General features: G+C 43.0%; 1 protein-coding gene across 1 annotated transcript in view; it reads right to left on the reverse strand.

Moving 5' to 3' along the window:
* LOC146831465 (phospholipase ABHD3-like) overlaps nucleotides 1–12,589 on the reverse strand; it is a 287,309-nt gene that overhangs the window by 87,523 nt on the left and 187,197 nt on the right. Inside the window, exon 6 of the mRNA XM_085605781.1 lies at nucleotides 4,677–4,850. Within this exon, the coding sequence (XP_085461907.1) occupies nucleotides 4,677–4,850 (174 nt within the window). The remainder of the gene's footprint in view (nucleotides 1–4,676; nucleotides 4,851–12,589) is intronic.

Here is a 12,589-nt window from a genome sequence, read left to right on the forward strand (position 1 = left end):
AAAATCAGACGTAATTAGGGGCCCAATTATTAAATAAAGTCTGAAAAGTGAACCCATGTCCTTGCATTAAGTGCAGATATACAACTTTCGTGAATTCACAAGACTTTACAGAAGTAGGCCAAGAAATAGCACTCCTAAAAAATATTTGTGAACTGCATTTTAGCATGAACAAATTTGCAGGTGTAGATTTGCTCATGCGGCAATCTGCGTTTGGCAAGTTCACTTTCCCTCCAAGCACTTTTTTCCCCAACCCTGGAAGAAGTTTTATGGCTGCCATTGTCAGGAGTAAATTTTCAACCTTTCTCTGTATGGGAAAAGATTGGAGAAGAGTTGGTGAAAACCCTTAAAACATGTAAGTTAGTAGGTTTGCACTGGCTCAAAAGAGCATTCCAACCCTGGAACTGTTGCTTAATGCTACCTTCAGCCCCAGTATGTAGATCTGCTGAAATGTGGCAACATAAGGGAATTGCTAGTATTTTGGGGAGAGAAGTTGGCGTAACGGCTAGGGCGGTCAACCTCGAATCTGGGGAACCAGGTTCGAGTCTCGGCAATGACGCTGAACGTCCTCGGATTCTGGGCAAATCACTTAAACTCCCTGTGCCTAACAAAAATGAATGTGTGTCCTCAGGTAACGCAACTGGTGCTATGTAAAGCTCTCTGATACCCGATACCGGGTCAAGTTTGCGCTATATAAAACTCTGTAAAAAAATAAAAACTTTTTAAACCATACTATGGAAGGAGTCCTGGCATAATCAGAGGGGAAAGTCTAGTTACTGGCTGCAGCTCGGCGGAAGAGCAGGAAGTGGAAAGATCGGGATGAGGCAGTGAGGTAAGTGGGGTTTTGGGGCAGTGGCGGTAGTTTGTAAGAGTTGGGGCAGTTTTCAGGGCTTGGAGTGGGTCAGGAGTTTTAGGGCTCGGCAGGGGACGGAGGTGGGGGGTAGTTTGTTTGGGTTGGGGTAGTTTTGGAGGCTGGGGGGTCGAGGTACTTTTCAGGGCTGGAGGGTCGGAAGTTTAGGGCTCAGGGCACAGGACAGGAAAGGGGCTAAGGGGGCAGTTGGGCTGGTGCAGGGGGTAGGTGGGGGTAGATTTTAGGGTTTGGGGGCTGGTTTTAGGGCTCAGGGAGGGGGGCTGGGGTCAGAGTAGTTTTTAGGGGGCTGAGTTTTAGGGATCATCACAGGGGTAAGCAAAGGGGCAGTTTTCAGGTCGAGAGGGCAGTTGGGTTTGGGCAGGGGGAAGTGGGGGTAGGCTTTTGGTGGAGGGGCCTGGATTTAGTGTTCAGGAGGGGGGCTGTAGTCGGAGTAATTTTTAGGGGCTTGGGGGTCGAGTATTAAGGTTCTGGATAGGGGGTAGGGGAAGTGTATAGGGCTTGGGTGAGTAAAACAGACCGCATGAGGGCTGAAGTTTAGGGCTTAGGGCAGAGGGGCAGGAGTGTGATCTTTATCACACATGTCCCTTTACCAATCATGTCTGTACCATGAAATTGTGTGGTAAAGGCACGCGTGGTAAAGACACGGCCATGGTTAAGACCGCGTGGTTCAGGCATGCGTTGTTGAGGCATCCATTGTTCCATCACACAACTTAATGAGAGAGGCTATTTCTGAGCTCTTATATAATGAGATTGCTGCCATAATTTTTCGCCGCATTACATGTAACAAAAGGGACAAGTGGATTTTGCTACAGGACAAGTAAATTTATGAATCAACCTTCTCCATGGACAAGTTGATATTTTATTAAAGTCCATACCCCTGCACTCCTCCCAAACAATGTATTGTATTGTAATTGCATTTATATAGCGCTTACTACCCCTGACGATGCGTCAAAGCGCTTTTTCGGCAAGCTTTAGTGTTGAATTAGTATAGTGAAACAAGCAAGTAAATTTTAAGTGGTGGATAGGTTAGTCAGTTATTTGGATTCGGAAGGATAGCAGAAGGCTAGAAGAGTAAAACAAAAAAAAGATTTGTATGTATATAGCGCGTGTTACCCCTAATGGGGTGTTGAAGCACGCTACTCTGGGAACCCATAAAGGATTAGTGCTGAATTAGTATGGTGAAATATGAAAGTAATTTGAGTGGTGGATATTAGTCAGTTATTTGGAGTGATAAGCGTAGCGGAGGGATAAAAGGGAAGAAAGGTTAGCATTCACGCAGCACCTGTTACCCCTGATGGGTGTAATGTGCTGAAGTTGGAATCGTAAATTGACCCCTCCGAAAGTAAGCATTTTCTCCAATGTTTGCTAGACAGGTGTTAGAATATCAAACCTTGCCCCCACCCCCCAATAGCTGCACTTTCCTTAATGTCTGTTAGGCTGCAGTTAGGTTAGAACAGTACACCTGAATTTCATTGCATGCACTATCCTCAATATTTGTCCGACTGGAGTTAGAATAGTAAATCTGACATCTCCATTTATACTCTTTCCCTTTTATTTGTCAGACTGGAGAAACTATGCCACCCTCCTCCGCGCAAATATACACTTACCCCAATGTTTGCTAGACTGGAGTTAGTATAGTAAGTATGACAACCCGAATTGTGCTTTTCTTCCATTATTTGTTGGACTGGAGTTAGAATATTATATCTGACCCTACCAAATGTTGCATTTTCCCCAATGTTTCTAAGACAGGATTTAGAAATCAGCCCTCCATTGTATCAACAATGAAAATGTTTGCTAGGCTGCAGTTAGAGTAGAAAAGGTGAACACCCCTCCCCTGCCAAAATAATGTATGCATTTTTCCAGATATTTGCAGGATTGCAGTTAGACTAGTGTATCTGAATTATTTGAATGGCTTTGAATTGGTGTTGTTTTCCAATTGTGTTTTTTTTTTTACAATATTTTGATATGTTTGTTAAATTATCAATAATTATGCATCTGTTTTTTTCAGTTTTATTACTTAATGTAAATTAATAGTGTTTTACAGGATAGTTTTTATTTGTATAATACATTTAATAAAATTTTAATTGATAACATTATTTCAAAGTAATATGTATTTTGAAGATTTTTTAGTTAATAAAATAATATTTATATAAATTGTTATACATTAAATTGTAATTAAATAAAAAAATTGTGACTTATATTAAAATATTACATTATTAATTACAATGAAATATATATACTTACCAATATAAGGTCTCTATTTTGGACCATGATATTTTGGTACTATATTTTTGCACTTTATTTATATGCATGTACAGTCGATATTTTGTTTTTCAATATTTTTATAACAATATTATACGTTTGTGGTTAACACTATGTCATATAACCAAATTATGTGGCAAGAAAGCAAAAGTGGCAACCCAAAACCGCACATGTTGCATTACGTTTGCAGCAGGCCTGTCACAATGTGGCTTGGCTTGTGGACTGTCAATGCTGGAGACTCTGCCAAGCCACAGTCTATTACTTGGTACAGTCTTCTGCACCACTGCAGGTTGGAAAAGGAATGTGTCAGGTGCTAGAATGAGCAGATTTTAATTTGAAAGCTCTGCTCTCTTTGGCACCAGAAAGCCTGCTTTCCAGGGGTGAAAAGGCAGTAGGCGGTGAGGTGCTGGGGTGGTGCTTACAGGAGAAGCAGGGAGGAGGCAAGAAGAGTCTTTGGAGGCCATATGAGTCCCAAGAGGAGGGGGCACAGGAGGCATGGGCAGTAAGCGGGCCGCAAGAGCAAAAGGGCAGCAGGGGAAGGGGCCCAGGAGTGACCTGGATATATGGATGGTAGGGGGTGTTAGAGGTGGCACAGTGCAGTGGGGGATGGGCAAGGGGTCAATGGTGTAGCAGGGTCCACAGGAGGCAGACTGATTCGGGGGAGGGAGGGAGGCACAATAGAACAGCTGCAAAGAGACTGGGTCTTGCATATACCAGCAGAAATTGCTCTATGGCAGTCACTTCCTCTCTTCTTAAAAACTGTGCCAGGCTGCAGGCTATTTACAGAAGAGGGGGGCACTGTGCATTTTCAAGTGGTGTTATCAGGTAGGTGACGGTAAGTAAACCCCAATGCACTTTTCTTTTATTGGCAAAGTGGCAGCGCAAAGCCAATAAAAGGAGGATTAGTTCAATCTTTTTTAAATACAAATTACAATATCTGCAAGGAGTTTTGTGAAAATCATGGGATTTTTACAAAACTATTGATTGGTTTTTTTTGGTTTTTTTTTTACAAAGCATAAAATCAGAAAATACTTAGGGATCTGGCTCTATACCCCTTTCAGAGCGTTAACAGCTATTGTCTGACTGAATCCTTTAAGGATAATCAAAGTTAGTGGTTGTGTCTTTGCAAATCCTTGTTTATGTAAGATCACAGTGTCCAAAAGGTAAAGTAGGGGCACTTTCTTTACAGCAAACTGAAATGTTGCTCGAGAGTTTTTCCATTGGCTTTAAGGGCTATTGCTCTGCACACTGCATACAAAAGATCTAATGTTGCCAGCTTCAGGACACTAAGCACGTGAGATCCCTGCTCCTAGAGAACAATGTCAGGTGGGGTGAATTGTGCATGCTAAGGTAAAAAAAATGTTAACAGGAAAGTCTGCTCAGATTTATATTGATGCCATTGAAACACAGATCAACAACAATGTAGGTAAGCAGAGCCTATGCTAGGTCATCAAGAACTCTCAGAAAATGGACTCACAGAGGATACTTCAAGAAAAACAATCTAAGGAGCACACTTCAAACTTTAAAGTGAATAAATATGCCTTACCTAATAACCGATGCCTTTAGACAAGTGGTCAAATAATAATTGAAGAGAAGCCAGTTGAGTGGTCTTTCAAGTGACTCTGCAGACTGGAAAACATCCCAGGCAGCTGAAAAAACAGCTGCCGCCTTGATAGGGGTTTCTCGACCAGATTTGCTAAGGTAGTGTAAAAGCAGCATCCTGGTAGAAATAGAATAGTAAAATAACAGTAGGTGGTTACATAATTTTGCCTAGAAATCCAAACACTACCACAGATAAGATAAAGATGTTGCAAAAAAACTTCTAGAAGCTGTGAGATGCAAATGGTTACATTAAGTGGGTCTGTAAGGGGGCTGAAGGGTGTCCCTTCTATAAATACTCTGAGGGGGTCTGCATCAATATTCACTCTGCCCACCGTGATATAGCCCATGGGAGGCCCAGGGAGAGCTTTGTCTCTATACTCCACTGCTCTAAGCTGGTTGCCTGTTGGTGCAAGAGAAATGTACTAGGTGTGCCCAGTGCTTAATTTGTAACAAAACATAAGTGCCAGGGCCCTCTTCAGGAGGCCACTTCAGCTCGCACCTCGCATTGACAGCGTCAGCGCTGCCAAGTACAGTAATAACACAAGTACTAACCATCACACCCTAACATTTGGACAAATTTGACTATTCCAGGACCCCAAAGCTATGAGAATGGATTCGGCAACCGATATTAGTCATTTTATGCATGTGTGCTCATTTCTAAATCAGACAGTAACAAAATTAAGCAGTGGGTGTGCCCAAATACTGACATGCGTCATCGGTCAGTCTGGGCTTGGCTGACATGGTGGGCTGCGGTGCAAGCGTGTTTGTTGCAACTTGAAGCAACAAGGAGCGCAGGAGAGGACAGCTGTGTGGTGTGCGCATGGCAGGGCAGTTCTGGGTAGCTTTGGTCTCCCAGGAGTTCTGCTGGTGACAAAGTGCCTCAAGTGGAACAGTGACGCAAAGCCCTACTGCAGCGCGCAGTGCCTGAGAGGAGGCTCGGCCTGCACAGTGGAGTGCAATCACTGACTGCCAGTAGAGGAATGGGAATGTAAAGGGGTGGGAATGACAGGCAGGATATAAATGAAAAGAGAATGTGACCTGCCATCTTCTGCTTAGAAAGGATTATCACAACCGTATACTTTCCTTTGCAGCCATAACTGAGGAAAATACTTTGCAATGTGCATTATACGCATGAACTATACGTATTAAAATGTATGTTTTCGTGTTCATTTCACATTCATGTACATTCACTTGCCACTGGAAAGTGCTTGAGGCAATAAACAAGTCTAAATGTGAAAAAATAAGCGCATATCACATCTATAAATATCCAAGCAGAGCTGCCATGCAGTACCCTTGATGAAAGAAAATGGAGCCCCAACTCGTAACCATGGCAGACGAGAGTTGCTGAGTGAAAGAATCCGGACTCTGAGATGCATGTCAGTTGTAGATAAAGGATGGAGAGTGCAGTAGAGTGTGTGTTTGTGTTGTCTTAGTTTGTGTGTTCTTTTTCTTTTCCGCTGGACTTCAGTGACTGCAGACTCAGGGATCTGAAGCTTCTCTGTGGGGCCCATTACTGTTGCATCCTACCTTCTCCATACAAACTGCGGACATGCATGCACTCACTACAGATTTATAATTCAGATCAATCAATAAAGTATATCTCGGTTTTGAAGAGGGAAAACCTTGGTAAGGCATTTACCTAATGTTTGTGTGAAATCCTAGTTATTATTAGGGTAATGGAGAGGTCTGAGACTTGGAGCCTCTTGCACAGAGAGACTCCACCGGCGCTCTGCTCCAATAAGAGCATTGTCCAAGACTGTGTGAGACTAATTACTGCTTACTTTACAGTTAGATTATGACTGATCCTTTTCCACAGAGTATACAAACAATCATTTATAGTGTTTGTCTACTGTTCTCATGCTCTGCACTCAGTCAACATTCTTTATTCAGCTTAATTAGCCATAAAAAAATTCCAAAATAACAAACAATAACATCCAAAAAAAGATTAATGTGTAAAACTGATAAAACATGACATTACATGGATAATCAATTCATTCAATAACATACAACATAAGTAAAAGTATTTTCCTAATATAAATCACTCTCTGTATAAAATTTAAAATGGCTAACATAATAACTGGGGACGCAAGGATCTGTAAGAAAGGCAAGGATGAGCGACACTGTCTCAAAATTAGGGTACAGGGTATCCGTAGCAAAAATATTCTCCTTGGGATCATGTCTGACAGCACCAACCCAGGGGATAATGAAACAAATCTACATAGAATATGCCGAGACCTTAAGAATCTAAGCTGAGAGTAGTAATCCATCAGTGATTTCACATGCCTTTAGCTCCTCCTCATTTACTATTGAACTGTACCTCTTGAATGTCATCTGACCTCAAGCATGATTCTTTATGATCTTCTTTAGGTTACATTTGGCCCATCACTTGGTATCTTTTCATGCTTTGTACTTCTTGCTGCCTTCCATTTGTTTATTGGACTATATATGTTTTATCTAATTTTATCTTAAACAGGTTTTACCCAGTTCCCAACCAGTCATTAGATCTGACTCTGCTCCACTCCTGTCCATCTCCTTCCAAATTTTCAGGTCCTTCCTTATTTGTGTTAAACCCCCTCCTCCTGAATTCCCCATTGCCTGCTGAGGGCCAGCTCTCCCTATTAGTTAGTCTAGTACTAATCTTAGCAGGGGTCCGAATAAATAATAACAACAAAAATAACTTGTTACATGGTGTTTCATACCTCGTTGGTGTTTGGGACCAACAGAACAGGTGCTACTATTACCCAACGTAGTGGCATTCAATTTACTGACCATGGGTGGATGGAAGGCCGAGTCGCCCTTACCATGATTTGAACTCATGACATGTACATCATCACATGCTTCAGCAGCAACCTTTCAACTCACAGTCATCCCGTTGACTAAGGTAAGCTGGGGTGGGGTTCAGTTAAGGCTCAGTCTCATGTAGAGCTGAAGTGTGGAGATGACAGGAGTAACCTGGGAGGCAAAGTGAGGTGGATTGGGTTGACGTGGGACGTAATGATGAGGCAAAGTTAAGTGATATTGAGTAGACAAATTGATAGGTGGTTGGGGTGAGAATGGAGTGTGGTTAGGGATTCTAGGATAAGCTGAGGTAGGGAGGGTATGAAGGTTGAGTTACAGTTAAGGTTAGGTTTTGGGATGGGTTGTGGTCAGTCTGAGTGAGTTGCAGGTTTAAATAAAGAGGGAGTGAGATAAGACTGATCTTGGATCGAGGTGCGGTCAGATTGGTGTGAGGCGATGGGTTGAGGAGGAAGGGAGGTTGATGTGAGGTGTTCACACAGTGGTGACTAAATTATAAGGCAGCCAGGTACAAGTAATTGAATTATTCACCTATCCAGAGCCTCGTGTACATTCCCACACACGTAAACCAAATTATATGTATGACAATACCACATATGCCTTTACCACGCAATGCCTTTACCATGCATATACCTTCACAACGCACAGTAAGTATATTGTCACGTGGCCAGGTTAGGCCCGAGAAGAAACATTGCCATTTTTACGTTTCTTAAGTTGCCTTTTTTTCTACACAATGGCTTTTGACACACAAAAGAGTTTCTCTGAATCCACATTGCTTACAAATTCCACTTCATAAGTACACTATCACGACATCTTGAACATTTAGTACAAGGCCTTAACACACATTGTGCAAATGTTGCTGTCTGTTGTATGTCCATGTGGCGACAAGGCTATCACAGGAGAATAAATAATGTCAGCTTGGCTGAAACCTGGACACGAAAGCATGGATACTGTTGTAATGAACTTGCACGCATTTCTGTGTTCAAATCAGAGGAGCATTCTGCTGTCATTTCAAGGTCATCGCTGTTATCGAAGTCTCAGCCCATCTGATTCCTGGTTACCCTCTGTGAGGAGAGATGTCCAACTTGTGACCAAGCCGGGGGCTTGCACACACTTACCTTCAGGTAATGGGGAATTAGATAATCCAGTAAGACATTCTTGGAAGACCACCCACCCAATGCACCTAGATTAGGGAGTGCATAGTAGGAGTGCACTATACACAGAACATATATGCCAGCATTTACATTCTGCTTTAGCGCAATAGTGGAACTGTTCATTCTGTTCACTGTCCTCATTGCTAATCACATTTATTTGCTTTTGTCTTTTAATCATTGTAGTGCATACATTCTATACGAGAATCACAATGATTCAATAAATATTGAAACGCTTCTTTGTGTATTTCTTGTGCACCTACCTGAGTATGCACGAGTGACTGAGCGAAAAGGCTCTATATCTATTACCACGATTTCCTTGGTGAGGCAGGGTTGCCATGTTCTATGGTTGCCAAGACCTCTGGCCACCCATCTAGGTTTAGGGGTACTGTGACCTAGCAGGACTATCGGCCAACATATCATGAGGGTGTGCATGGAATCAGTCTAGCACCATCCCCAATGTTTATGTTGTTCAAATAAACATACAGTTCCTACTGAGAAAGTGAAAACCATACAACAATATGGTACGGTAGGTACGGTAAGGTAGGTGTATATATATATATATATATATATATATATATATATATATATATATATATTCACTTAAAAAACCATATGTTTCACACATGTTATAGTTAGGTGGATATTTCACTCGTAAAAAACCAATGAAATTCCCCCGTTATAGTTAGTTGAGATAACTATAACTCGCACGCCCGCAATCCTCTGCTCATGACGTCACATATTACATCACTCATGACATGGTCAGTGGCATCACTCATGACATCACTGATGACATCATCCTTGTGATAGAGTGGCGGTCGCGCGAGTTATAGTTATCTCTACTAACTATAACGGGGGAATTTCATTGTTTTTTTACGAGTGAAATATCCACCTAACTATAACATGTGTGAAACCTATGGTTTTTTCAGTGAATTTGCAAGGTTTTTTAAATGCTAATTCCTAACTATAACGTGTGTGAAACCTATGGTTTTTTCAGTGAATTTGTACGGTTTTTTAAATGCTAAGTTACTTTACGCCATTCGTGGAGTGCGCGCCCAGTTAACGCAGTTCGTTCCGTGCGCACACGGTGCGCTTCGCGCACCGTGTGCGCACAGTGAGCACGCGGTGCGCTTTGCGCACCGCGCGCCCACTTTACGCAGTTAGTGCCGTGCACGCACGGTGGTCACGCGTTGCGCTGCGCGCACCGCGTGCCCACGTTATGCGGGATGGGCCATATACGCACGATGCGCTTCGCGCACCGTGCGCACATGGGGGACATATTATGCGCATCTTTGTGAAATTTATTCTTTGTTTATTTCTTACCTTAAATAAGCCATGCACAAATGGTGCACTTCAGGCACCATTTGCACACGGGGTGGGGAGGGTGAGGATAATTTTTTTAAAAAAATTTTTTTACCGTACCGCGTACAGTAAGCGAAATCGGCGATTTTCCGAAAAAAAAGAATTTTTTTGGGGGCTTGGGGGTGGTTTGGGGACCCCTATATCAATGCTGGATGGTTAGGATCTCAAGAAACTGCCTCTTTAGACATTTTTTGGCATCGTTTTTGCTGCCCAACTCAGAGAGCGAGAGAGAAAATGGCGGCCGCCGCTTCCTGGTTTCGACCGATTCGAATGTTTACTAAGATCTAACAGCCAATCAAAATCGTGCTCGCGCACGCCACCGTACGCGTACGGTAAGCGCACCGTAAGCGCACCGTAAGCTGGCTCAGATATATATATTGATTTAAAGGCTATTTTCTCTGAATCTACTGAACAGATTTACACCAAACCTACAAAAGGCACTTCCTTGACCTGAGGACTACCTCTCTGCCAAATTTCAAGTAATTCTGTTCAGCCGTTCGGGCTGTAGCTGTGTCTAAAGGTCCTATGGAAAAATGCATGGGAAAAACGCGTTTTGGGACCCCCCTTTTATCTCAGCCCCCGCTTGACGAATTCCCCCGAGACTTTCAGGGTAGGAGCGGAGCGTAGCGCCCCACCTATTTTGAAAAATTCGCGAGGATTCGTCGACCGGCGCCAAAGTTATTCAAAATAGAATGTTGCGGATTTCCTATGGAAACGTGGTCCTAACTATAACTACCTACTGGCGACCGCCAGTAGGTAATATATATATATATATATATATATATATACATATATATATATAGTAATTGCAACCCCCTATATAGTTAAATTATTTTAACTCTACATTTTTTCTTTATTGGGGCAGACCCCACAACCCCCCTTTTTAAAATTATTTTCATTCCCCCCTTTCTAACCTTACTAACCAATTCTTCTACCCACCCTAAACCCTAAAAAATACCCTTACCACCTTATACCCCTACCAACTCCTAAACCGTAAAGATTTCTTACCATCCTATACCTCTACCCACCCCTAAACCCTGAAAATACCTTATCGACCTATACCCATATCCAACGTTAAACCCTAAAAATGCCCTTACCACCCTACACCCCTACATACCACATAAACCCTAAAAACACCCTTACCATCCAATATCTCCACCCACCCCTAGCCCTAAAAACACCCTTACACCTTGTCAGGAAGCCAAGGACTTAACCAGGCGTGTTCCACACTTTTTCCTTTCTGGGCTCCAGACAAATTCCCCTATGAGTAAAGAAAAGCCAGAGACAACCTATTAAGATACGTGTCTCTTTAAAAATCACTTCTCCTTTGGACAGGGGAGTGGCCGTCAGGAGAAGTAGGGAGCATGCCGGACGTTAAAGGAAGAAACGTAGAAATGGCCTCTTTCTTCGAGACACCAGAAGGAGGTGCCTGCGGCATTTCGGAGGATGCCATGAGGAATGCTATTGAAGAAGAAGAAGGATGGGAGCGGATTAAAGGGAGACTACGACTCATCGGGTAACAGGGCTCTCCCAGCAGAGGTTGGCTAAGACAAGGCCACAGGTGGGACGCGTATGCCAGCCACATTCCAGGAAGAGTGTGACTTTCTCAGGTATATAACCACTTGCGTGCCTTGGGTGACCGCGCGGGTAATGGAGGGAGCACAGTGGGAGAGAGTGCAGGGAAAGCGGCACGCGTGTAGTGCTCACTTTTCTCTCTATCATTCTATTATGAGGAGCACCCCCTCTTACGAGTTTTCTGGAAAATAACTAGATGGCCCATGACTGTCTCGGGACATAAATACTTCTAAATTCACGAACCTCACTGTGGCGTGTAGTAATTGGAATTTATAGCAACAACAGTAGTACTCACCTGTCACCATTTGTTCCATCTGCCGAGGGCGAGCCAGTCCTGCTGTAGAAGACGAACCTGCCGGAAGTGAAGTTATACCACCTGTGCCCTCCAGATCGTACATGTTTAAAATAACCTATAAACTTAATAAATGGAACTTTAAAAACATAGAAATAAGGGTCTCCGATAAATCGGTCAGTCCTGCAGAGCATCTGAACGCTCACACCACCCTACTCTCCTACCCACCCCTAAACCCTAAAATTACCCTTACCTTCTGGGTAGTTCCCAGGTTTAGGTGGAGAGCAGCTCCTATATAGAGCACCCTATAACACAAGCAACTCTCTAAATTTGCTCACCTCAAATGTCTGTTTTTTAGCAGTCTTTGAGCATAGGATTAGCTCAGTGCCATCCACGCAGAGCTAGAAAGGGACAAAGTATTTTGCCATTTACACAGGAAAGTCTTTAAGGATAGGTTCAGCTAGTGCCATCAATTCAGAGCAGTAAATTTACAAAAGGATTTTACCTCTCCAGGCACAGTATTACAGCTTTGGATGGTAAATTGGGTTTGCACAGGTATTCCCTATTCTGGGGGCGTTTATTAGAAATAACCTCAGCAACCTCAAACGCAGTTCCACATACAGGGATCTTGAGTCAGACTACTAGGAAGGGCTGTGAGGGGTGTGGCACTTCTCGTGGGAC

The sequence above is a fragment of the Triturus cristatus genome, chromosome 5_1, assembly GCF_964204655.1.
Source record: "Triturus cristatus chromosome 5_1, aTriCri1.1, whole genome shotgun sequence".
In the NCBI taxonomy this organism is placed as follows: domain Eukaryota; kingdom Metazoa; phylum Chordata; class Amphibia; order Caudata; family Salamandridae; genus Triturus; species Triturus cristatus.